Genomic DNA, 27,355 nt, shown 5'->3' with positions numbered 1-27,355 from the left:
GTTTCAACCCATAAAAGGAAGAGGTAGGTTTTATTAGGTTTACATCATTTCTCCTTGCCAAAAAAGAAGAGCATAAACAATGGAGAATGCAGTTTAAATGGTGATGCACATAAGCAAAGTTCTTTCTCTAATATCAATCATAAGAAAGTGCAACTGCAGTAGTGCAGTTGTATATCATGCAACGTGCTAGTTAAAATATCTTAGGGTGACCCTAAATTTCAGTGACACTTGTACTTCCACTGATATTAACAGCATTTATGTTTCTTGCCTTATCGTGTCATTGACTAATTAGTCTAGCTAGTATAGAAGATATTCCCATGAATCTTTGATATGAGATCCTCGTCAGGTTGTGGAATTTAGAATTCTAACACATTCATTGACCATCGGATAACTTATCTTTCAACATACTAGAATTTCAACTCATGCAACTTCTGATATCTAGCTATTAGAGAACAGAACTCACTGAATATATAAGCTGGTAATGTCTATCAGCTGTAAAAGAACAGCATTATATAGCCTGATTATGTTTACTATGAGGATCTTAAATATGTAGTTCTCATGGAGTCATAGTGTTATTGGCTTATTGCATGCAACAATGAAGATCCAGTTTTATCGGTTTCATGCACATGTTCACTGAGATTTTGGCTGTTTCATTGTGATGTTGCGCCATCTGTGTTAAGTTGGACTATTAGACAATATAGACATTGCGAACTGCATATCTGCTTCAAAAGGAGAACAGTTGAATGCTATATATGGAACTTCGATCACTTTGTTAGCATGGAAAAACAAAGTAATAAAATAGAAAATGCATGATATCATGGATGCGTATCACCTCAAACAACTCCAATGTATTACTTTAATAGGAGATCAGATGGCCATTAGGTTTTTCCAACCATAGTGGCATTACCACTGAGTTTAACCAATGAACTCACACTAGTGCTCCCAGTGTTTCTGCCTATAAATAACCACTATATCAGAATTCCTTATAAACAGATTGAACTGCTGGTTTTAACATTGATCATAACCTAGGACGACTCGCAAAATGTTCTCCTACCTCACACTTCCCTGTTTAATCTTGTTTTTATCTCCCTATGTTCACAGCCAGATGTATCCCTTTCCTTATGGTCAGCAGCTTGATTACCATTTCTACGACAGAACCTGCCCCCGCTTGCCTATGATTGTTAGGTACAATGTCTGGGCCGCTGTCAAGAATGACACCAGGATGGCTGCATCTCTTCTTCGGATGCACTTTCACGACTGTATTGTTGATGTGCGTCTAGTTTCTAATGCCTCTTCTCATATTTGTTTCATTTACATTGATATCTCCAACATCCGCACTTATTTCAGAACTATAGGTTGGCATGCATGTTTAAAGTAAGAGTTGCTAATGATGTGCCTAGACTGTCGACTAGTAGAATTTTTATCTTATACACTTTCTAATCTCGACTGATTTAAGTGGCTGTCCAAAACAAACAAAAAACAAACAAAAAAAACCTGGCAGACCAAATATATAGGGGTGACGTATATATCCGCTGTCCGATCCATACTCTAAATGAACCAGGATTTATAATAAAGCTTTCTGTCTATATACATGGTAGTTGAATTTGTGCTATACCGGAACGTCTAATGCGTTAGAGATGCCTAATGATCGATCATTTGATTGTAAGAGGAGTTTCTGATAAAGGAAAAGAGACTACTGTAATTAAGTAGCATAGACTTATATACCACGATGTCTTTCATCATTTGAGGCCTAGCCTTGTAGTCGTTACTCTTTATCTTAAAAGCAGATACACTATCTTAGGTTTCTAACATCAATCGCAAACTATGAGATCCTTCTTTGCCATTCAAGTCCGTATGTGTTGTTAGCCTCACATACATTATTGTTGGTGTTTAGCTATACTTCAGAATTATAGAGCTATATTCATAGGAGTAAGTCTGGTGATATGATTCTTCATTAGGGTATTCATACTAAGAATATGAATTATGTACTTCCCTTTTGTAGGGATGTGAAGGATCAGTGCTTCTTGATGACACAGAAGACTTCAAGGGCGAGAAGAATGCTCTGCCAAATCGTAACTCACTTCGAGGGTTTGAAGTCATCGACACCATCAAAACAGACTTAGAAAGATTTTGCCCATCAACTGTTTCTTGTGCTGATATTTTGACTCTTGCAGCAAGAGAAGCAGTTGTTATGGTGCGCGCTAAACTCATTTCTGTATCTAATTATAGCAAGTCATGAACATTGCAAATCTATTTTTAGTCTTGCTAGTCGATCTGGCTCAATTCGTCTTCATTTTCTTCTGGTTTAATTTTAGGTAGGAGGACCATTCTGGAATGTCCCATTAGGCCGGAGAGACGGAACAACTGCGAGTCAGAAGTCAGCTAATGAACAAATACCATCACCTATTGAGTCTTTACAGAACATCACTGCCAAGTTCTCATCAAAGGGTCTTGACATTAAAGATGTTGTAGTCCTCTCAGGTTCTTGTTTCCAACTCTCTTTGAGTACATATTTCTATAAACTACGTTGTTAGAATATAGAACACTCATCCAAAAATGAGAAAATATAGAGCATAAGCATGAGTTCACAACCATAATGTGTTTCTTACTGGTGTTTATCGCAGGTGGACACACCTTAGGTTTTGCTCAGTGCTTCACCTTCAAGAGGAGACTCTTCAACTTCGACGGCTCCGGCAACCCTGACCCAACACTTGATTCTTCAGTCCTTACAAACTTGAAAAGCGTGTGTCCAAACAGAGATGCTTCAAACAGCAATCTAGCTCCTCTTGATTCCAGTACTTCCAAATTTGACAATGTCTATTACACAAGCCTAATTAACAACGCAGGTCTTCTAGAATCTGATCAGGCGTTAGTGAAGGATACAAACACTGCTGCAATGGTCAATTCCTATAGTGGGAACTCATTTCTTTTCTCTCAGGATTTTGCTGCATCCATGGTCAAGCTTGGTAATGTGGGAGTCCTGACTGGGCAAAAAGGCCAGATAAGGAAGAAATGTGGATCTGTGAATTACTAAATATGATGGTGTTCTAGTATGCAAGTTACCATGTAAGTTGGTAATTAATGGAACTATGAACATATATATATACATGAATAATTAGTTTGGTGTTCTAGTAATTAGTGAGTGGACCTTCTAATCTCCTAAGTTCTAAAATCTTCAGCAGCTGCGCAATTAAACTGAGTCATGCACTCATGATCATGTCAAGTGTAACAACTCTGACAAGTGTTTACATATTTGATATTTCACAGTACGAGTGCTCCCCGGGCAATTGTTTACATTATCACCTTACTAGCTAAATTGCCAAACAGTATTATCCATCACCAGCATTATTGTAGGGAGGTGGAAAAGACAATGAAGAATAAGATGATATGTCCAAATGCTTTGACATTGTTTAGACTTTTTTCTTCTGCCGAGCGAAGAAATAAGGTGCTGCATGCCAAACCTTTTTGACTATCAACCCCTAAATAAATCTATTCACACCGTACAAATCATATATACCGAGAACGTTTACAAGCGTCATGAATGATGCAGACCATAAATGGCTAAAGAGACGTCGCTCGCATCGATTGGCCAATTACGCCAATATAATATAGCATAACATCTTCGATCTCTGGCGAACCGGGTTTCACAGTTCACATCGACATTCTTCACGTGCTACAGAAATGAAATATTTGCGTTAGACAGTGAGCTACTGGTGAAATTTATTTAACTCAATACTTATTTAAATTCTTTTTGAGGAAATTAAGAGAATGAAAACCACAAAATCACCTCGAATAAGCTGATCTCGATCCATAAAGAGCTGGATCTCCCATTCTCCCTCATCATCTAAGATTCGAAAAGCACAGGAGCTCTGCAGATTATGAAGTGCCAGACATGGATGTCCAGCAAAGAAGCACATGATGAAGAAAAAGCGCAAAAGTGGTTTCTCATTTTTCTTACAGAACCAGGGAACCAGAGGAAAAGGGTTTTTCTTGGGTTTCGCCCCCTAAACATTGCCGTTCCCCCTCCGTCGCTTTCCCACATCTTTACCCTCTCACATTTTCCATCCATCACGTTCATTCTCAGATATTCCCCATCTTCTTTTCCGGCAAATCTGATCAGACTGAAAAGAAAAGGCTAAAAACAACGTAGCTTTGCTGCAGCTTCAGAAATCTGTAGCTTCTTTTCTCTAGCTACTTCACTCACCACTTCAGCCTTCTCTCTTTCAACTTCATAACGCAGAAAGGTTTAGCTTTTCTGGGTTGAAAGTTGACGGAAACCACAGTTTTGTCTCAGTTTCTGAGTACCCTTGCAACACCTATGGATCAGCTACAACCACCACCTCCACCACCACCAGCAGGTTATGTGACCCAGCAAGCTTACACGACCCATTCCGGTAACGGGTCGGTCGGGCCACTGATCGCGGTGCTGGCAGTGATCACCGTCCTCGGAGTTATAGCCGGAATGATCGGCCGGCTCTGTTCCGGTCGTCGGATCATGGGTCATGGACAGTACTATGACTTCGAAGCATGGCTGGAGAAGAAATGCTCGTCTTGCATCGACGGAAGGATTGGCCCTCCTCCTGCAGCGCCACTCCTTATTCCTGATACTGCCATAGTGGAGGAGGTTCCGGCGGCCGAGCCTGTGGTTGAGACCCCGCAAGAGATAAAGGAAGAGGAGCAAGTACAACCTCAGCAGCAGAAAAACCAACGTCAAAATCAACAAGAAGAACACACCAGCACCAGCAACAACAACGTACCACAGCAACAGCAGCCGCAGCCGCAGCAGCGAGCACAACAGGAACATAATTCAGAGGAAACAAGTGGTGCGATTTGATGAATGATGAGAAAGCTTGCTTGATGGCCACTCTTGGGTACTTAAGTTGGTTGTGTAGCCATCATTGCTTTCCAAATGCTAATTATTTTGAAAGATCATTGATATCCAAAAGGGCTGTGTACCATCGTTCATGAATTATGCCTCATGAACATGAACTGATGAAGCAATTATTTATGAAATTGGGGGGTTTTTTCTTCTTCTTTTCATTTTGTTATAATTTACTTCCAGATATTGATTTCATGGTGGGATCCCTTGTTCATCTAGTTTATAATAAGCAAATGGGATTTGTGAATCATGAGCAAAATGAAGAATGGCATAGTTGAAATCCAATTTGTACACACCTTGGCTAAGTTAGGGGTTGGTCTAAAATGTGTCTATGTCATATCTAAATTTTACTTTCCTCTTCAACCCTCAGGTCCATTTTGCTTACAATTGTCTTCTTGTGAGCATCCTTTATATACTACGTTGCGAGTTAAATTAAAAACATACTTTACTATGTTGATGATGAAAAACAGACAATTGGTTTAGTCTATTAATGATTGACATTTATAATTAAGTTTATATTCACTTTGATTCGAAGGTTGTTTTTTTAGGAGAATTAATTAACTTCATTGGGCATAAGCCCTTCCACAACCACAAATATCAAATACAAAAATGACAAGTTATCACATATACACTCTAACAATTAAGAAATCAAATAAATACGCAAAAATGTGTTTATTATACAAATCAAAGTCTGAAAAAGTCCAAAACAAACGGACATCTAGGAATGAAAAATGCAGATCAAGTATGTAACTCCTCAAACCCTAAGCTTTGATGACTCCATCAACTGATTTGGGCCTAAGGCATCAATTTGCGTACCCTAACGGAAGAATGGTCGAAAACCTAGAGATTGAGGAGGATCTTTCCCCATGAGCCGAAAACAAACCAAACACACATGGGAAGAAAGAGGTTTGGACTAAGCTAACCCAAAATACTAAGGCCCAAAAGCCCAACAACTCCATCTCCCACCGTAGCTTCGGCCAGCTCCGACGACATGGTTTCCTCCACCTCCTCAGTCCAGTGGCCTGCCTAGCTTTGGTGCCATAGTGAGGCTAAGAAAGGAACTCGACGTTGCCCCCTCCAAGAACGATTGAGCCGCCGCTAGGGAATTGAGCACACCCCGATTTCAATCAAGGACCAAAACAAACTCAAGTTTGTAAACGCTATTTATTGCGCTATTTGTTGCGAATTGTTGCATTCTGAATGAGAAATCTACCGCTGATGGAGACCTCCCCCTTGCACGGAGCTTGAACCCGCGCTCCTAACCGACCCTTACACGTCGACGACGCATAGAGGATCCCGCAGCAAGAGGCTAAAGCCTAGCGCCGCCTGCACCAGAAACCCTAGGGTTTAGTATTCTCAACTCCGACTTAGACAGTTAAGCTGAGCGATTTTCTTTTCATAGTTACATATATTGGGTTTAGAGAGCTTTGATTTGAAGGTTGTTGATTATGTATGTGGCGGAGAAAATCCATTTTAAATGTTTTAAAGCTGCCGGTGTATCGATCACCATGCCATCTCTCATTTAGGATGCTCTCTCTCTCAAGCACGAAGAATGTATAGTGGTATTCCCCTGCACGATAATATGAAAACTGAACAGTAGTCAGTCTCTTGCAAAAGTGTCGTATTTCTTACACTCACTGAATATAAAGACCGTATTGCATTGATGGAATTACCTTCATTTCAATATGCATGTACAACATTCGAGCTAGTTCTTGTAGAACTCTGGTAGAAATATATAGGATCCTCCATTATTTATCTTTCTTTGTTGTGTCGGGAAAGAATTTTAGAATCTTACGTACACATGCAACATCCGAGCGATGCAGCTGGTACTCATGTCAATGCAAAGTGATACAGATTTCTTCCGTAGTTGTAGTGATTGCAAATGATAAGTCAGATGACTACACACACGGGTTGAAGCTCCCATAGCTTAGTAGCTCTCTGCCTCCCAATTGATCACTGGAGGTGAGCTTTGGTCTAGTTGGTAAATAGATACTAAACAAAAATGAATTGTCCGCAACTAATGAGCCAAAGCAAGCTAGAATCATCTAGGGCTTGGCCCAAACCCGTATTCGTAGATCGAGGGGGAGGCATGAGTACACATGGCTCACTATTAAGAGTAGTTGAGGTTCCCATGGTTAATTCACTCGGATTTGGTGAAGGATTAGGTGTCATGATATAGCTTCAGCTACCTATAAATAAGAAATACAAGATCAAAGTCAATAAACATTGAACATTCAAATCAAGAACAAAGATTTCTATTTGTAATCCTAGATCTAAACTCGAATCCTAAACTACAAAAAATTATCAAAAACACGAGAGGAGGGTGGAATTACTTACATAATCCATCAAAACCCAACTTTTTCCTTACCTCGATTAGGTTTTTTTTTCAGTGCGGAAAGTGGAGGAGATGACTCATACGAGAGAGAGAGAGAGAGAGAGAGAGAGAGAGAGAGAGAGAGAGAGAGAGAGAGAGAGAGAGAGAGAGAGAGAGAGAGAGAGAGAGAGAGAGAGAGAGAGAGAGAGAGAGAGAGAGAGAGTTGAGTAGGGTTTTGTGCGATCCAGTGTGGTTGTGCTCACATAGAGCCAAGTCTAAACCAATAATATGCTAACAATACATTATAATATTAGAATCTAGTATCTATTCCTAAAATCGGTGCAGTCCGTTTTCGAACTGATTTTTGCAATGGCAGTTTTGGCGGTCGTCGGTGCGGTGACCTAATAGGAGCACTTTGTGCGACGTTCTTAACATGTTTTTACCTCTAGTTGTACTTTGCTTAAATCTTATTGTTGTAGTATTGAGTCATTTAGTAGAGTTAGGAGTCTATGGTGGCGTTGGTTGCATTTCGGTGTTAAAACAGGTTGAAAACACAGAAATTGTCGAGAATCCTGTTTAGAGTAGGAATCCTTGTGTAACTAGGAAACCTAGTTAAATTAGGAGTCTTCATTAATCGGCATTTTCTCTAACATTTGTGATATATTGAGAATCCTACTTGCATTAGGAATCCTTTTTAGACTAGAAAGCGTACTATTTAGGAAAGTCATACTTGAACTGAAACGCTTATTCCGTAACTTTCTTAATCTTACTCTCATATTCTAGTAACTTACTTGATCTTTTTATATGAATTATCTTGTCTTTATTATTTTCAGATTTTAAAATATGAGATTGTGTAGCTAGCATGAAGAAGAAAAATAGAGAAAAAGAAGCAAAAGAGGAAAATAAAGAAAAAAGGAGACACCTAAAAAGGACAAAAAAATGAATTTATCAAAGGAGATTTCACCCACCAATGACAAAAATAAGAGAAATAAAATGAAGAGAATAAAAAAATATAATGCAAGAGAGAAAGAATGAGACACCTAAAAAGGAGAAAAAGAAAGAATTTATCAAAAGAGATTGTACCCACCAATGACAAAAATAAGTGAAAAAATTGAGAAAGAAAAAAGAATAGAATAAAAAGAGATAATGCAAGAGAGAAAGAATGAGACACCTAAAAAGAAGAAAAAGAATGAATTTATCAAAAGAGATTGCACCCACAAATGACAAAAATAAGCGAAATAAATTGAGGAGAAAAAGTCCAAGCTATAATATTCAATGAGTCAAAACTCTTTTATAAATAGCACATAATTCACAAAGAAAAATCATCACTTCTCCTTTGCATTCAAGAGCCAAAACTCTACCAAAATACTACCTCAAACATTCTTCACCAAAACTGCAAGCCGTTCTCCCACATATACCAATTCCATCTCCACTAAAATCACCATTAAAGACACACCTCCAAGGTTCCTACAACGTGTGATTCTCGCAACTCATCTCCATGGGTTTGTTCTTTTTTGATTTTCTACAATACTTTGTCTATGAAGATTGTAGTATGATGTTTGTGTGGGATTATTATTTTGTATTAAAAATCGAAATTTTCATATTGTTTTATTGGATTTTTGGATCTTTGTCGAATTGATGGTTTTCTATAATTCATGAGTTTGTATTTCTATTGTTGTGTTCTAATCATCTTTCTCATACTTTTAGATAATTTTCAGATATGTGCATATGAATTTAGTGTTTCGATGCAGTCCCTAAGATTGTGTTTGAGTACTAGATTCATCAACCATATTGACACAAATCGAATCATGCCCTAAGTAGGCTCGGTTTGTATTGATTAAAAGTGGTAAAAATTCAGGAAATTTGCATGTAAAACCATTGTGGGTGACGCCATACATGAAACATGTCTCCAACAAAGATTTGGTGCTTAAATGTAATCTTGTTTGATTTCTACTCTAAGTATTATTGAATTCGATTGCATGCATATTTAGATTAGGCCGTAAGTCAATCTAAATGTTAATTGAAATCTTGCATGATTAGATGATCTCCTAAGGCTCTAATTGTATTGGTGTCTAAAAAGTATGTAATTGGTTGAATTAGAATGCATGATAGGTTCAAACTTGTAATTATGTGGTGTAATGATAAATTTGGTTTAAGTTTGCTAAAGATCAGTCGATCATATAAATAATAATTTAGGTTTTATTTTAGTAGTTAATAATCAATCTCAAACCCCTCATTATTTGTTAACACTAAAAGTTTAGAGTTTCCTTTATTTCCCCGGACTGAACGATCCATGCTTATTTTATACTAATGATAATGTTTTTACATGATTTTATTATATACGTTTTAATTAACGTTGCTCGAATTCACGTTTGACGACCAAATTACTAAGACAACTAAGCCACCTGAAGCATAGTCATCATTTGATTCCTACCTTTCTATAGAATCTTTCTGGGAGAAGAAGAAGCAAAAGCAAAAGCCTAAACAAGGTTCTTGCTTTGAGTTGCCAAATGCTTGATTGATTGATAAGATGGGGCTTCCATTCCATTCAAAGAGAATAAGGGTTTCCCGATGTACTTTTATCTTGGCAAGCACGCTAAAGATTGAAGCATATGAGGCGAGCTAACGTCTTTCCCACACGAAAAGGATGCTCTTTCTTTTTAGTAATTCGATTTTGGATTTTATCCCCAGATGTAATCAAAGACTTTATCGGGGTGAGGTTGCTCACCGTAGGGAAAGTGAAACTCCCTTACTTTAACAAGTAAAAAAGTAAACTCCCTTACTCTACCAAGTAAGAAAGTAAACTCCCTCTCCTAGAAATCATTTCAATAAGAAGGACATTCATGACCTATAGAATAGATACGACGGTTAACCTCACCGCTTTGCTGCTTAGGGGAAAATGTTCCGATCATTGGATAACCCTGTGTTTCTTCAGAATTATGACAAATATTAACTTGATTAACCTTAATGGATATGGATTTTATTATGTTGAAATGATCTCCTTTCACCGTGGGAGACTTTCGAGTAATGTAATCTTTACCATTCTATTATTACCGGTAGTTCGGAAAGGTGGAAAGGATAAAGATAGTGAGCTTTTTGATTATGTGGAAACTACTCTGCCCTCGTCCATCGCCCATGTAAGCCAGCCTGCTCTCGTTCGGCTCTGATATTTTCTTAAGAAGAAAAGAATGTCGGGCGGGGGCGGGCAAATCCACAACTTAAATTTAAAGCAATTTTTTTTCATGCCCGTCCTTTAGAGACCTTTGGAAGGCAGGGAGTGTGACAACGTACACGCTTCCCTTGACTCCATAGGGCCTTCTCATCAGTTGCAGGGTTTGGTGGCCCGAAATTCACTTGGCTTCGCCTGGCCAGATAGAACGAGGAGATAAGGAATACAATACATCAAGACCGAAAACATGATTACTGGGATAGGGTGATAGATATAAGGTAACAACCTACTCATGACCGCACCACTTTTTCCAGTGCAGTCCAGCCTGTTTTGCTAAGCAGATCAGTTTTCGCCCAGCCATAGAATCGTCATCCTCCTCACCATGAACCTCTTGAACCACTTTCGAACAACTCAAAAGAAATAGGAAGTAAGTTAATGATACATGGCAAGGAGGGTGTAAATTAAATCAGAAAAATATAAAGGTAAGAAAGCGGCGAACAATCGAGAAGAATGATTTGAAGATAGGTAATTCGCGCGTTCTAAGGCAACAACCAGCTGCTAAAATATTTAAGAAAATGTTCTTTTGGACTTTTCAGGATGCTCATACAAAATTACAGATTTAAATTCGCGAATCGAATTAGAGCAGAATTTGGCCATAATGTATGTTTGAGACGCATAATACCAGACTGGAATGAGAACGATGAAATCTACAAGGTGAGTCCTGTCAGAATTAAGTGAAATATTGAAGTCTTACCATTTTAATTCTAGATTTAGTATTTTATGCTTATTATATTTTCCTTGTAGAACTCTTTTATTTAGATTATTTGTTTCATTTTCAATTTGGATTCATTAGGTTTTAATGTTAGATTATGACTTTGATTTTGTTTAGGTTATTGATGCCTATATAAGCATCATCTTTTTTTTTCCTTGTATTTGGAGATCTTTGATATCAATAAACTTTTGAGTTTTCTCAATTATCCTAATATACTTTAGAACTTCTTGTGGATTCGAGAAACCCTAATCTTGTGGATTCAAGACTGTAGTTGGTGGATTCTAATGGATTAGTTCTGCTGCATCAGTTAAACTCCCCAAACTAAATTGCCACTCTTCCAACAATAGCCTCCACCATCTCGGTCACAGTAAACATGGCTAAATGGCAAGCAAATACCTCCTACAATAGTAGCCCCGGAATCACTGTAAACCACACCAACCCCCCCACACCGGGTAGTCACATTTTACTATTTAAATGTAAAATGGTAATTTTGTACTCTTCAAATTAGGGGACACATGAGACATTATACTCTTTAAACAATGTGCTGATTGCAATTTATGTTGTACAAATTTTACTACTCATTCTAGAACCATTAAAGAATATGTAATCCGTTACCTCAAAAAAAAAAGTAATCCGATTAAACCTTTCTTTTATGTTTGTATGCTATAATTTGCAAGATATTAATACAACATGTTTCTTTTAGGGAATACAATAACACTTTCTTTTTTGCATGACTTATCGTTACTTCCTCGTCTTTTTTTGTCAAAATAATATGTTTTTTAAAGATGAAATCATTCATATTCATAAGCGCACGTGCATGCCAAGATGGCCAGTACACATCTACCTGTTATGGCCTTTTTCGGATAGATAAGGATTCATGGTTCAAGCACCAAAAGGATACATAGGAACAACCTGTAACCTAAAAATAAAAAACGAGGCTAACAAACAGACAGACAAAACAAAAAAAACAAAAAAAAAGTAAAAGCTAGCCGAACAAATAAAAATGTTGGGTATGAAACTCAAAAAATAAGATCCCACAAGCCCAATCCCAACCACCATATAGCCTTATTAGGCCAAGAGATAAAGGCCCAGACCCAAGCTTGAAAGCCCATGCCCAATCCTACCCACCTTCCAAATCTGCTTCTGCACGCATCGCCGCCAACCTGTAGCTCAGCTCTATTCGCCGCTGACTCGACCTTTCTCTCGCTACCAATCAATCGAGCATGGCACATAAACCTCCTAAAGCATCCCCATGTCGTAAAGCCCAGAACCACCTGACCAAAGAGTACGATCGAGAGCCTTGTTCCGCTCCCAAAATTGGCTCCATCAATCACTCCCGCCATGCCAGTAAGTAAGGCCAACATCCTCAAGCCTAGATCCATTCAACTTTGACCTCTCCAACCACCTTTAAAAGGTGAAGCCGATAGTGGCACAACCATCCGGTTACCCAAACCAACACCTCGAGAAACTATCCTCGAACCCTTACCGAGTGACGCCACCATAGCACCCTAGGTTCTCGTGCTTGATACCTCCAAGAGACTCGGGGCCCCATCACAATATATACTGATCGATCTAAATTGATGTTTCATTGTGGCAAGATGCTACGATACACGACGGCACAAGGCTGCCTACACGCGACCAACAACCGTGCTTGCATAAATACTGAGTAGCTAGGTTAAGAGGCTTACGGTCAAAATCGTATGTAGTTCTTATACGAACACAGTTATTGCAACATTTTCCCTATATATCACCAGTTTTTTTTAATACAAAAAAAGAAGATTACAAGCTGAAGTGCCTAGGCATCCAACATTGACCAGATCGAACATCAGGGCTTTTGAAGCCTCTTGCGGCACGCGATCACTCCAAGAGCAAGCAGTAATTTAGTGACCAAGATTGGCAATGACATCGGCAACAAATTTAAATTCTTAAGGGACATATTTGAAGCTAACCTCCGGTTAGTATTCTAGATAATTACATTACTCTTCCAAATATTAAAAGAAGAAGAAGAAGAAGAAATATCTAAAACATTATGGACCGACTCACCCGAGTGTCTTCTGTCCCCATCATTACAGTTGGGCTAAACTGTAATATACGCTGAACAATCTACTATCGACCTTTCACTTTCTTCATTGAAGAAGGCGGTTGGAGTAAACTATAGAGGCAGCGGCGTTTGAAAGTTGAAAGGACTGTAGACGACTCAGCAGAGACGTTAAATAAATAGGGTTTTTCTAACCCTCCACTGCTTCCCACTCTGTTTGTTTTTTCCTCAATTCCTGAGAGAGAGAGAGAGAGAGAGAGAGAGAGATGGGGGAGAGACCAAGGTGCTTTCTGGACATTAGCATAGGAGGAGAGCTTGAAGGACGGATAGTGATCGAGCTTTACGACCATGTGGTGCCCAAAACCGCAGAGAATTTTAGAGCTCTCTGTACTGGTGAGAAGGGCATTGGTCCCAACACTGGTGTCCCCCTGCACTACAAGGTCCACTCTTTCTTTTGTTTCTTTCTTTTCTTTTTCTTATTTGTTTCTGGGTTCTTGTTACTTATTGATTTTGTCATGAACTTTGCTCAAATTGTTTTGATTGATATAAAGGATTGGTCTTTTCCTTAATCGAAGTTATGGTTTTATGTTTCAGTAAGCAGGCAATCTCAAGACTCGACCTTTATTCTTCTTTTTTCCATTACCTGATTGTAGGAAGAATTTGTCCTTATCTTTGAAATTAAGCACAATAAGGAATTGATTATGTGCCATTGTGGGAACAAATAACATGAACATTTTCACTGTCAGACTCTCTATTGGGCTCTACTTTGAGATTTTGTGGGAGAAGGCTGGACCAATCTATGAGCTAGCTATAGAAATGTTGGATAGTCTCTTAAGCTTGATTTATGTTGTCCTTAAACCCGAATGTGCTTTTGATGGCTTGCAGCATAGATTATAGCCGTCTCTGAGATAAGCAAAGCTTGTTTTTATTATAAAATCTTATTGTTTCCATGTCGTATCAGGGAAACCGTTTTCATCGTGTTATCAAAGGCTTTATGATACAAGGGGGTGATATTTCTGCTGGAGATGGCACGGGAGGAGAGTCTATTTATGGGTTGAAGTTTGAAGATGAAAATTTTGAATTGAAACATGAGAGGAAAGGCATGTTATCCATGGCCAATGCTGGTCCTGACACCAATGGGTCTCAGTTTTTCATCACAACAACTCGCACGGCTCATTTAGATGGGAAACATGTTGTTTTTGGGAAGGTAGTGAAAGGGATGGGAGTGGTTCGTTCAATTTAGCATATTTCCACTGTTGAAGGTGGTGATTCTCCAACTGTTGATGTTGTAATTGCGGACTGTGGAGAAATTCCAGTTGGGGCAGATGATGGAATATCTAACTTATTCAAAGATGGTGACACTTATCCTGATTGGCCAGCTGACCTAGATACTAGTTCAGATGAGCTCTCTTGGTGGATGACTTCTGTAGATTCAATCAAAGCTTTTGGAAATGAATGTTTCAAGGTAGTGACTAATGAGTATCATTTTAGTTTTTCTTGTATTTCATATTTTGATGTACTGAATTATATGTCAGAGTGATTTTGGTATGTTTACCTTGCCATTCCCTCCCACACAAAAATATGTTGTTCAAAGGGTGATATTTACTTTTTACAGAAACAAGACTATAAGATGGCTCTTAGAAAGTATCGCAAATCTTTGCGGTATCTCGATATTTGTTGGGAGAAAGATGGAATTGATGAAGGTAGCTGACTTGTGTTTCGTTATTTGAATGGATATTAAGTTCAATACTACTTTAATTTCCAGTTTCAAATTCACTATGGTCACAATGTTTCATCCTTCTCATGCTAATGATGCTATACTTGTTTTCCATGTGAATCTGCAGAGAAAAGTTCGATTTTAAGAAAAGTCAAGTCACAGATTTTCACTAACAGCTCTGTAAGTTTTGTTAGCCTTATAGTTCGATTGAATTTTGTAGTGAAGAAGTTTGCACTCTTGATAATGACATGGTCACATGCTATGTCCATATAATGCTCACAATGACATAGAGAAACAGAGTTATTTGTATCCAGAGTGTTGAAAATTTCTGAGGGTATCACGAAGTGTAAATCCTTGTAACAAATGTTGGAAAACATAATTGTTTGCTTAAAATTTGACACTATTTGTACATCAATTTCCAATATAGGAAGAATTCATGATTAACCTGTTTTTCATTGTGCTTTTGTTGTTCACTCTCGCCCCCTGTGCTTTTCTCAAATAGTAAATAACCTTTGTTGGTATGCTCTTCTAGGCTTGTAAATTGAAATTGGGGGACCTGAAAGGAGCACTGTTAGACACTGACTTTGCTATGAGGGATGGCGAAAATAATGTGAAGGCTTTGTTTCGACAAGGACAGGTTGGTATCTTCATTCGCAATTTCTCTTTAGTATTTGTGCTCATCCTATGTGTGCTGCTCTGATGTTCTATAATCCTTTTGAAACCTTTTGTTTAATGATGAGAGTGTAGTCCTAAATCTTCTTAATATTGCATCATAATAAATTTATTGCATCACAACACTAAATCCTAATGATTTATTTTCTTCTGGCTATCAGGCGTACATAGCCCTTAATGATATTGATGCTGCAGTTGAGAGCTTCAAAAAGGCATTGGACTTGGAACCAACTGATGGTATGGAGATAGATTTCAAACTTATAAGGCCTAATTAGAACCGTCTGCTTTTGATGTTCTCAATGCTGAGGTGGCAATTATGATTCAATCGTAAGTTGACGGTTTTCTGAGTTTTGCTGATTATTTGCCTCCGTTATTACAGCTGGAATAAAAAAGGAGCTTGCTGCTGCTAAGAAGAAGGTATTTATATAGTATGCAACCTATTTACCTACAATATATTCTATGTTCAATTTTTGTTATTATGTTATGAATGGAACTGGGTGTTGAACGTTTATATTATGTTTACAGATATCTGATAGGAATAATAAGGAGAAGAAGGCCTACAGCAAGATGTTTCAGTAATAGAGCAGTTTTGTCAACTGGTATGTTGAGTTGAAAAATGCTTCAAACCAAATGGTATTATTCAACCTTGATATCAAAAATATTTATTTTATAATACAGGCTGTCAATCCTTTGATAACGCATGATATGGAGTCCTATTATAGTATAGTATTTAGTTCAATTGTTCTTCTGCTAGCCAAGTGCGTTCATCGCATATTTGTTCATAGGATTTGTGGTTTACAAATTTAGGTTGACATGTTATTCTGCTCATTCATTTGCAGGTTCTTCCAGTTCGTAGGAGCGTTGTCTTATCCTTGCAAGAAAAGTGTAGTTGTAAAGAGAATAAGCCTGAAACTCTTCTCATTGAGTCTTCTTCCTCTTCTATTATCAGAAGCCAATGATTTATAACTCTTTATGTCACATCAAACCAAACAATTTTGCCCTGTAAACATTCAGAATCAATTTTGATATGATGGATTGATGGCATGTTGGACCAAGTTTTTCTCAGCTCTGTTTTTTTTTTCTAAATGGAACATAACAAAAGAAAGTTTTAGGGAAGCCACAAGAAAAGCTACTCTTCTTTTCCCTGGTCTCAGGCCCTCAGTGGAGCTGGAGGATGGCTAATGCCACTAAATCTGTCCACCTGCTGGCCTATCGATCCTGTGAACCTTTAAAATTTATTGTTAGGGGTGTTAGAAAAGTTACTACAGGGGTAACTGGTTAGAGCTAAGTGCGTTCATACTGACGTGTTTCATATTCATATCCTTCGATAAGAAGAGTCGACACCGTTATGAAACAGAATCTACCAAGTGTTAGGATTGTATGTTCACTCACCAATAGGGTACGTGACATAGATCCTTAGGCCGCCGTGAGGAAGGTTAGTTTACCTCAGTGATGATTGTGTCTAAAATCTAAATAATAGTTCAACCTAATACTAAAGTAACCGGCGCAACAGTTACTACAACTTTACTTCTTTAAGTTAGACTCTAGGTTAAGATTCAACACATGTGTCCAGCTGTCTATTTTCCCAACTTGTAGAATGGTGAGACAAACACAATGATTTAGGAAACTCAACAATAATGGTGACTCGTTTTTCGACGAGCATCATTCGTTTGTAAACATCTAAATTGTTTGTGTAACGGTTCATTATTAGAATCTAGGTTAAGATTCAACGCATGTGTCCAGCTGTCTGTTTTCCCAACTTGTAGAATGGTGAGACAAACACAATGATTTAGGAAACTCAACAATAATTATGACTCGTTTTTCGACGAGCATCATTCGTTCGTAAACATCTAAATTCTTTGTGCAACGGTTCATTATTCTAGTCCTCTCTTCGAGACACGCGTTACAGAATTTTGCTGATTTTATTTGTTTTTAGTAATAAAAAAAATTCCAATCTCTTAACTATAATGTCCTCGAATCATATGAATACAAAGTCATAGCATGAGTCTCATGAGATGTCACCAAATCGTCTCTCCATCACAGTAGGAGGTAGTATCGTCACCGGAGTAGAGGAGGTAGGTGGCACCCGCTCCAGCTCAGACAATTCGGTGACGGAATAATTCCTTATAAATTTTCCCTTCAATAAACAAAAAAAACGAATTCTTTTCGTACAGAGAAGTGAGGGAGAGGCGTAATAACCCGGTTCAAGTTTCCTGCTGAATAGTTTTTTGGAGTTATCTCAATTTCGGAAGGGCGGAGATTTTCTCTCTCTACGACACCCCAGTTAGCTTCAGTTGAGTCCACCACACGCTCTCTCTCTCTCTTAGGGTTCACAGTTTTGGGGCTTCTTCTCTTATGTTCCTGTTCCGCATCTCCTGCTCCCAATCAGTTCGATCTCCTTGTTGTGTTCTGTTCCAATTCCGGATCTAAAGCCCTGGCCAAACTCCAACTCTACCGAAGAGCCTTCGTCAAGTTCTGGAAGGATCTCGGCCGTCGATTGACGATGGACGGGTCGTGGACGGCGGCTGTGATGCGGAGGATTCACGAGCGTGTAGTCGGATCCAGCCGTACTGCTGCCATCTCCTCCACCAGTGATTTATGGCTTCTCGGAGTTTGCTACAGTTTCGGCGAGTCCTCGGCTTCGCTGCTGGAATTCGAGCAGGACTTCTCGTCGAGGATCTTGATGACGTATAGGAGAGGGTTTGATTCGATTGAGGGTGGAGATTCCAAGAGTTATACGAGCGATATTAACTGGGGGTGCATGATTCGGAGCAGCCAGATGCTTGTGGCGCAGGCATTGCTGTTCCACAGGCTGGGGAGGTCATGGAAGCGGCCGCTCGACAAGAGCTGCGTATTGGAAGGGGAATATGTGGAGATACTGAAGCTGTTTGGGGATTCCGAAACGGCGGCGTTCTCCATTCATAACTTGATTGAGGCTGGAAAGGGTTATAGCCTTTCTGCAGGGTCGTGGGTTGGACCTTATGCTATGTGCCGGTCGTGGGAGACACTTGTGTCCGAGCAGAGGGAGGCTGAGGCGGAGGGAGGTCAGGAGCTTGATGACCAGCCACTGCCGATGGCTGTTTATATTGTGTCTGGAGATGAGAATGGGGAAAGGGGTGGCGCGCCGGTTGTGTGTATTGAGGATGCAGCTAGACATTGTCTGGAGTTTTCGAGAGGAAGAGTTGATTGGACGCCGATTCTTTTGCTGGTTCCTTTGGTTCTTGGACTTGAAGAACTCAATCCCAGGTACATTCCGTCCTTGCGAGCTACATTTACCTTTCCTCAAAGTGTTGGCATCATGGGTGGCAAACCTGGTGTGTCGACTTACATTATTGGTGTGCAAGATGAGAATGCATTGTACCTTGATCCGCATGACGTTCAACCTGTAGTCAATTTGAGTAGGAATGGTGCAGAGGTGGTTGATGGTGATGCCACTTCGTCTTACCACTGCAATGTTATACGCTTAATTCCATTAGTTGCAGTTGATCCGTCCTTGGCGATTGGATTCTATTGCCGTGACAGAGATGATTTTGATGATTTTTGTCTACGAGCTTCGAAGCTGGCTGAGGAATCAAATGGTGCTCCCCTGTTTACTGTGACAGCTGAGACACATAGTTTATCAAAGCCGCCTAGCCAGAGTGGTGATGGTTTGGGTGATAATGGTGGTGATCAAGACAATGAAGACGCGGATGCAGATGGAAGCACTCGTGAAGAAGATGACTGGCAACTCCTTTGAAGTCATAAAAATGGGGTCTGGCAACCTTGTATATTAGCTAGCAAGTGTTCATTCAGGGAGCAGTAGGGTGGTGCTCTATAATCTTCTAAACTGTGTCTATTTCTTGCGCATTGCAGTATCCCTTTAGTTATTGGAATGTACAATGTTTTATTTTAGTAAACAAACACAATTTGTTACATCTGAAACTGCACATTGCAGCACTGAAAGCACCAAACAGGTAGAAAAGTACAACGATAGGCAGTTGTCAATTTCCATTTCATGTAGAGTTCTTTAGCCTTGAAATTCTTGATTCTTGGTCAAGAAGTCTTCTTCCAAACAAGTCTCAAAGAATGTATAATCTCATAAATATCAAACAACCCCAAAGGACCATATAATTTCTTATGGTGTGCTATAAATATCAAGATCCCCCCACTTTTGGAATATCAAAATAAATCACTACATCACAGACCTCAGGCAAAAGCCAAAACAAACAGGGATACATGTGGAGTATATGGATATTACAAGTTGTAATCATCTAATCCCAGGTCCCTTAGCGCGTCTGTAGCAGCCTCCTTACAGCTTGCATGTGTTTGCTTGGCCTTCCTTATGCATTTTTCAACACCACTATTGAGCATTATTGTTCTGTCCAAGGAAAAGAATTGATTACAATAGTTCTCACTATAGGGTAGCTCACTCTTGCATGTGAAATCCATGAATATGTAGCTATTTAACGGGAACCACAGAGACAGCCAAGGCAGAAAATGCTTCATATAATAGACAAACCAAGAGAAAAATGATTGACATGCATAATATTATAGAAACAGGTTATGCCGCTATCACAAAAAGAAGAAGGCAAATCTGATTGGAAGTTATGCAAGTATGTTTCGCCTAAGTATGAGTGTTTAAAGATGATGCAGGGAAAAGGAATGAGATTTTTTAACAGAAAAGGTACCTGTTTTCTGCATTTCTTACAACAAGATTCCGAATCATTAGACAACAATTCCTTAGCAGTAATGGTGCCATGGGATAGTTCTGCATAGCTTGGATTGCAAGTTCTCCAGCCCCAGCTTCAACTGCACGAGCCGCATTTCCAGGCGATCTTAAAGATAGTACCGAAATGAGAGCCATAATCTGTAAATGATGAACAATTTACGTTAATTTAGAAAACTGATTAGATATACACAACTAATAGTTCAGGAAATTATTATGATCTGTGAGAATCTAATCCTGAGAATACTGATCTTATTTATATTAATAATCGATATGACTTCTCTATTAATAAGAATTTTGCATTGAGACATCTATAGCCATTAAAGATGAATAATATTATCTAGAATTGTACTTTACCTCTTGTAAAACTGAAGGGTCATCCGAAAATCTACCGGAGAGTTTGATTAGCCTATCCATGCCCTTCTCAACAATGGCATTCTTATTTGTGTCACTTCCTGCCAACTAAAAAATCATAATACATGAGAGGTGCGGCAAATCTTCACCAAACAATAACTAATACTAGAGCCCAAAGATCCTGAACATAACTTTTTTTCAACAAATTTATTGAATAATCAGTACATTGAACTCGACAGTTTAAAAAACAAAAACTGTATATGAACAAAAACTTAAGCCAAACGCTGTAGTTTCAATTACTTTTTTATACTATCATACTTGAACAATAAACTTTAAAATGTTAAATATCTACACAACATCTTCATAATGTCTTTGATACAAAAATGAATCTGATAATAAGAATGCAATGAGTTATACCTTACAGAGTAAAGAACAGCAAACTTTTGCAACATTATTGTTGCCTTGTTCACCACTATCATCAATGCAAAGGAGAAGCGCATCGATACCACCATTTTCAGATATAGTTGTACATATTTCATCCTGTGACAAAAAAAAACTGTAAATAAAATCTGGAAAATATATATTGTTTGATGTAGAATATAAACACATTTCTAATTAATCAAAACATCTCACTAGAAACATTGTTTAAATGTCTTCAGTGTAAAGTTAGATCATACCGCTATAATTGTAATCCCACTAAAAATTCATCATATGGTTATTTCTTTGACACACTTACACAAGAAAAAAAAAGGAAAAAAAAGGACCCTTCTATCTACATGAGCTATAGTGACATAAATGTGTTAAAAAAAGCCAAATTATACAGAAGTTAATGTCATTGTCTAACTATGCTGTTTAATATAGAACTCCATGAGTTTTATCAATAACATAGACTTCAGACGGCATCTGAAACCTAATAACATACTTACATTGACAGCAACAGCTTTCAAAGCAATGCTTGCTGAAACAAGACTAGGTGAGCTTAGCCCTGCACGTATGGAGTCAACAAGAGCTTCTGCAATTCCAATTTTGGCAAATTTCCGTGCATAGCCAAACACCTGAAAGTTTGAATTCATAGAATGGATATTTTGTAGCATATAAGCATCTATGAGTTACACAAGTTATTTTGTAGCACATTTGCATTATTAATTTAGACTTTCTATCAATATGAGATGACAGATTATGTCATACTGCAAGGGTCCTTGACTTACTTGGGAAGCCAAAACACGAGTGTCATCCGGTGTCAAGAGAATCCTTATGGCATCATACAAACTATCAAGGCTGCCTTCACTTTTTACATTAAGAGCTCGCAGAATAAGCTCATCAGTCTTCAACTCCATGAAAGACTCTTTTATAACCTCATTACCCGTTGCAGCAGCAGCAATGACAGAAAAGCCACTTCTCAATACATCTATATTCTCAAATCCATCACTTATAACACCCACCACCAGCTTTGGTCCGCCACTTGCTCTAAACACCTCTCTACTTTGCAAATCTACAAGTTCAAAAAAAAAAATCACAAACAACACATACAATGCCACAAGAAACCACACAATCATACCACATAACTCATCATACCATTAAGTAACAAAGTCAAAGCATTCAAAGCCGAAACCTTAACACCCTGGCACCCGATCGAAACCTTAGAGCACACCGAACAAATCAATTCAACCGCTCCGTTTCTAGAGGCTATTGCAGCGTTTCCGGAACCTTCAGAGTTACACAGCTCTGTAAGCTCATCTAGTAACGTAACTAGCTCGTCGCCGTTTCGACTGTTTTCACCTGAACAATCCAACTGCCTCAGTCTATCCAAACACTGAATCACAGGGTTACCACCCTCCCCCGGCACACAAGTCACAATGCCTGCAATTCACAACCACCAAAATCTACCTAATCAGATAAGTTACATTTACATGTACATTTACTTTCCCAAATTACTATGCCAAGCTGTGAGTGTTGTCCAGATCAGTGTCGACAGAATAGTTTCTAGATTTTTAAGCGGGAAATAAAGATCAAATCGAATTGGGGAATAGATAGAGGAGCAGACCAAAGAGATCGACGCCCTGGAGAGTTAGGGTTTCGATGGCGTCCTGGAGGGCCTCGGCGGGGTCCATGCCAAGATCGTCGATGTTCTCCTTCACGACTTCGTCGAAGGTCTGCTGTGAAATCGCGCGGCCGGCGGTCTTCGGCGGTGGGCCCATCTCGGATTGGCGTGCGCCGTCGGATCGGAAGGAAGTTGGATGAAGGCGGTGGAGAGTGAGGGAGGATAGTGAAGCGGGGTGATTTGAAAATGAGGGAAGAGGATGGTGAGATTTGGGGGATATTTGGTTTGATGGCCTGTCTGTCAGCAAACTTTTCTCACAGCCAATTAGAGTTCAGAGGGAGAACTATATTGCTCCATCTAGTTAGGAAACGAGAAATAAATTATAAATGTTTTTTTTATAATAATCATAGTTATAAATTTATCTAAAAAAATGGTACTTGACATTTTTTGTGTAAAGTGTGTATGGGTAGGTATGGTACAAGTGAGCGATAAATTTACTAAGTAAATAACCCACGGAGTTAACGACATCAGCCAAAAAATTGGTTTCTCTTGAGACGTGCCCAAACGACACATTAGTGAACGACTCCACGAGCGCCTTTATATATCTCACGAAGGACTAGAGCTTTCAAAGAAATGACAGGGTTCTTGATACAACTGAGTATGAAAGAGGAATCTCTATCCAATTCCTAGGAGTGACAAACAGAGGAAAAGGCTCCAATTAGACTGTCTCTCAAAGCAGAATATTCAGGTTTTGAACTAATGTTGATGCAAGTTTGCGTGCACTAGAAAACTAAGGGATACCATGATGGTCTGATTGGTAAAAGGACTAGCAGCATCAGAAATAGAGGAAACTGAATCATCCAAGTTGAGTTTGAGCAAGTGGCAGCTCTTATACTTCTCAAATGTAAAAATCTATTGTGCAATTCGATTTTAGTTTAATTGCTCACATATTTTCAAAGTTGTATATCTGTATTGGAATGGAGCCATTCATGTATATCTTATACTTTGATCATAAATAAGTTTAACTATTTACGAATTCATTCAGAATTGACAATCCCTAATTCCTAACATTCAATTGACATTTTGCACTCATAAATTACAAGAATGTCACTCTAATCAAGATAGATATGAATCGATGCTCAAAAAATTTACATACAGATCTATGATTGATATTTAATGGGAGCTGAAATTTACGCTCGTTATTTTAGAATCTACACTTCATGTTTTATTTATAACTTATAAGTAACTTGAATTCTATCCTTACTCACGCAATTTTTATTTTTTTAATCAAATAAGGAAACATAGAGTGTGAATTAAAATTTTAAGAGTGTAAATTTAAGCTTGTTTGATTAATGAAAAATAAGTTGATTCCAAGGTCGATCATCTGAACATCTGATTCTACATAAAAGTAGCTCCACCAAATCTAAAATCTTACACCTTCCTAGCTTGACTGCGGTGCGGCGGTGCCGTGATTCTTACTCGTTTTCCCTCATTTCAAGTTGGGTAAAAACCACAAAGCAGAATTTCTAGTAGCATTTGACTTCCAAATACTATGAAGACTAGCAATATATTCATTTGGTGAACAAGATGACTCTCTTTTCCACTGATGGAGTTTTGAGTTTTGACCTATATATAATGGAAGTCATGTTACTCATGGATAGCATGATGAGAAACATAAGTGGAGTGTGACTGAATCAAAAATTATGTCAGATTTAATTAGGAGCATTTCCGATTATTAGTTTACTGCATGCATATTATGATCTTTTTCTTACCAGCCTCCAATTTAGAAATTAAAAGGGTTTGTCAACATCTGGTACTTCTGCACTAATATATACTAGACCAACTTTCTACATCTATAAGAACCATGCATTGCCAACATATGAATTCACCTTCTTATTTCATGTTTCTGATATCCTTTTACCTCCTCACCTCTGTTATTCCAAGTACTGTTTGCATTTCATACAGAAATATGGGTTCCAAGTTAGCACAAACACTTTTTGCGATGCTGCTAATAATTGCCTCAATGATGGCAGCTAGCACAGCCAACAAGGATTGGCAGCAGCGGAACTACACTGGCTGGGGATTCAATCATGGTCCATATCACCTCAACAAGACAGAAGGACCCAACAAGATCATTGTTGGTGGCTCGGAAAAATGGCATTACGGTTTCAACTATGCAGATTGGTCTCTGAAAAATGCCTCATTTTACGTCAAGGACACTCTAGGTGAATATATACTAGCTACTTAATTAATTACTAACTATGCTTTGAAAGAATGAAAGTTTTCAGCCTTAATTTCGGAAAGCATTTCTATAGTATGATGGATACGGTTTATCTCTGCATAACATAATTGCTTCCTTCTCAGCAACATTCTAGTTCTCATGCTAGAAATACCTAGCTATTTCTATATATGTGCGTACGGTCCTATAAACTAATGACGTCTGGTTCTTTTGGTGGTTGCAGTTTTCAAGTATGATCCACCAACCAACTCCACAGGTCCTCACAGCGTGTACTTGCTACCAAACCTCTGGAGCTTCATACACTGCGACTTAAGCCAGGCCAAGATGATCGGAAGTCCGACACAAGGAGGCGGAAATGGTTTTGAATTTGTGCTCAAGAGCTGGCAGCCTTACTACTTCGCTTGCGGTGAGCACGGTGGCGCTCATTGTAAAGATGGAATGATGAGGTTCTTCGTCTTCCCAAAGCTTCGCGGCTGGCATTATTGAGAGTTTGAGATGAGAATGCCTTGACTTCGTTTCTGGAGATGGTTTTTTAGTATTAGATAAATATGCCTTTGAGCAAATAACAAAACTTTGCATTAAGTTTTTTCATATTGTACGTACAACGTACTGGCTTTATAGTTGATACACAACATTTCCTGTATAATCATTCATTTTAGTTGCAAGTTTACTAATAATTAAGTGCGTCTCCATGTATTCATCAGTTAATTTATGCGTGTTTCTACATGTTTAGTAATTTGATTATACTAGTAGAATAATTAAAGAAATTGAAAGTAACTCAAAAGCCTCGAGTCCAAAATAAGTTGGTGGAGTTTAGCAGCACGTACTATTGTGCATTCTTCATACGTACGACTATATCAATCGACGCGCGCCAATGGTAAAAGTGTAAAACTCCAGCATAGGGAGCATTGGTTTATATCTAGGGTAGCTATTGCGTTCTGGGCATGGCGACCATGTAATCTTCAAAATGCAGGTCGTTTTTTGGGACAATTCTTAATTAACTTGAAGGCACAAGTACGAGCTCGAAGATACTAAAAGACTCAACAACAGAACAAGATTATCGTAAAAGTACATAAAAATTAAACAACAGATAAATAAACAAAAGAGACATTTTCTATAGCATGAATTTTTCTTGCCAATCTTACATCAAATAATGGTAAAAAGAGTACATAAACATAACACGATAAACAAGAAAATTAGTGAATTACTTTTCTTAGACTTTTAAATTACTTGAACAACTTCGCTCTCGATCAACGGTCTATCACCAAATTGTGTTTAGATTGAGTGCGTTTTTGGAATAATTTGGATTCCCACTTTTCTGAGGAGGACGCTTTGGAGCTGCAGGGCAAGGAACTTTCTCTGGTGGAGGTAGTTTGGATCCTTTGTCTTTTGGGGTTGTTGAAGGTTTTGAGTTCTTAGCATTCGCAGCTCCATACCCTTGTGAATTGTTTGAAGAACTGTCATACCCTTGCGAATAGTTTGAGCGACTCATCTTTGTTCTACGAATATTGACTAGAACTATACACCGGAACTTGTTGAATTGATGAGAATAACACGAGTAAGGGCCTCTATATATATGACTTTTTTCCCCTTTCCAAAATACAATAGGAGGTTTAGTAGAATTAGGAGTAATCTTTTCAATACATAAAGGAAAGATTTTCTTAATCCAAATCGGAAAAGGAAATAATGTATGGAGAATCTAGATCGTATTTTTGATCGATGTTTAATTGTTTACGAATTAATTAGCATGATCTAGGCAGGGTTTGCCCTGGGGCAAGGCCTAGGCGGCCGCTTAGAGCCCCTAACCTAGGTAGGCCCTAAAAAAAATAAGCCATATATATTTTTTAGTTAAAATTATATTATATATATATATATATAAAGTTCAAGTGAATTAGAGAATTATATGTTTTCTAAATTTTCCTTTGCGGTTGTGACTCTGCGAGTTGTAGGTAATTCTTCTCAGTTTTATACAGTCATACTTTATATCTTGTTATTTTGTCAACTATATTTATAATTATTTTTATCTTATTATAATTGTTTATCATTTGCTCCTTCATGAAAGATTTTTTGTTCTTTTTAGTTTCCAGCATATTTGGGAATTGGACAATAGACAAAGAACAATTTAAATTTAACTATTCATCTTGATTTATTATCCTTTAACATTGAGGGACTCGTTTGTAGTTTCTTTTCTTTTTTGTTCAAAACAAAATTATTGAATTCAACTTATGAGTAAGTCTTATTTGCAAATTTCAATTTGTAAACTTTTTTTAATTCACAAACTATCTTGCATTCGCAGAAAAAGAAATAATTCGTGACTACATTAGAAGATAAGGAGTCACATCTTTTGTTCTGCCTATAACCCCGAAAATCTAGGTAACATGCATGGTCCGTACATGCAGAGACTCCTACGTATAGATGGACAGTAGTACGAACTATATATGTATGTATGGAAACC

General features: G+C 38.3%; 6 protein-coding genes across 6 annotated transcripts; 5 read left to right on the top strand and 1 right to left on the bottom strand.

Annotated features, from left to right (window-relative positions):
* Window positions 1-1,007: 1,007 nt before the first annotated feature.
* On the top strand, window positions 1,008-3,269 carry LOC126784439 (peroxidase 10). Its single transcript, XM_050509900.1, has 4 exons — window positions 1,008-1,270; window positions 2,003-2,194; window positions 2,316-2,481; window positions 2,625-3,269. The coding sequence occupies exons 1-4, from the start codon at window positions 1,043-1,045 to the stop codon at window positions 3,032-3,034; spliced, it is 996 nt and encodes a 331-aa protein (XP_050365857.1). The 5' UTR covers window positions 1,008-1,042; the 3' UTR covers window positions 3,035-3,269.
* Window positions 3,270-4,318: 1,049 nt separating this feature from the next.
* LOC126783820 (uncharacterized) lies at window positions 4,319-4,834 on the top strand. Its single transcript, XM_050509354.1, has one exon. The coding sequence runs from the start codon at window positions 4,319-4,321 to the stop codon at window positions 4,832-4,834; it is 516 nt and encodes a 171-aa protein (XP_050365311.1).
* Window positions 4,835-13,228: 8,394 nt separating this feature from the next.
* Window positions 13,229-16,596, top strand: LOC126784438 (peptidyl-prolyl cis-trans isomerase CYP40). Its single transcript, XM_050509899.1, is given in 9 exon segments — window positions 13,229-13,612; window positions 14,134-14,637; window positions 14,788-14,875; window positions 15,017-15,069; window positions 15,422-15,526; window positions 15,723-15,798; window positions 15,941-15,978; window positions 16,087-16,160; window positions 16,401-16,596. Coding segments are annotated over 8 exon segments (1,092 nt in total). The 5' UTR covers window positions 13,229-13,438; the 3' UTR covers window positions 16,141-16,160; window positions 16,401-16,596.
* A 1,001-nt stretch (window positions 16,597-17,597) lies between these two features.
* On the top strand, window positions 17,598-19,466 carry LOC126784436 (cysteine protease ATG4-like). Its single transcript, XM_050509897.1, has one exon. The coding sequence runs from the start codon at window positions 18,065-18,067 to the stop codon at window positions 19,295-19,297; it is 1,233 nt and encodes a 410-aa protein (XP_050365854.1). The 5' UTR covers window positions 17,598-18,064; the 3' UTR covers window positions 19,298-19,466.
* Window positions 19,467-19,533: 67 nt separating this feature from the next.
* LOC126784435 (uncharacterized) lies at window positions 19,534-22,949 on the bottom strand. Its single transcript, XM_050509896.1, has 8 exons — window positions 22,665-22,949; window positions 22,196-22,480; window positions 21,829-22,112; window positions 21,547-21,675; window positions 21,038-21,160; window positions 20,624-20,728; window positions 20,229-20,407; window positions 19,534-19,918 (listed from the first exon to the last, which is right to left on the bottom strand). Exons 1-8 carry the CDS (start codon window positions 22,816-22,818, stop codon window positions 19,795-19,797), a joined length of 1,383 nt encoding a protein of 460 aa, XP_050365853.1. The 5' UTR covers window positions 22,819-22,949; the 3' UTR covers window positions 19,534-19,794.
* A 1,628-nt stretch (window positions 22,950-24,577) lies between these two features.
* LOC126784440 (uncharacterized) lies at window positions 24,578-25,520 on the top strand. Its single transcript, XM_050509901.1, has 2 exons — window positions 24,578-24,886; window positions 25,124-25,520. Exons 1-2 carry the CDS (start codon window positions 24,631-24,633, stop codon window positions 25,384-25,386), a joined length of 519 nt encoding a protein of 172 aa, XP_050365858.1. The 5' UTR covers window positions 24,578-24,630; the 3' UTR covers window positions 25,387-25,520.
* The last annotated feature ends 1,835 nt before the right edge of the window (window positions 25,521-27,355 follow it).

The sequence above is a fragment of the Argentina anserina genome, chromosome 2, assembly GCF_933775445.1.
Source record: "Argentina anserina chromosome 2, drPotAnse1.1, whole genome shotgun sequence".
Taxonomy (NCBI): domain Eukaryota; kingdom Viridiplantae; phylum Streptophyta; class Magnoliopsida; order Rosales; family Rosaceae; genus Argentina; species Argentina anserina.
Note: the sequence above shows the minus strand (reverse complement) of the source record. Positions and strands in the feature narration are given on the sequence as shown.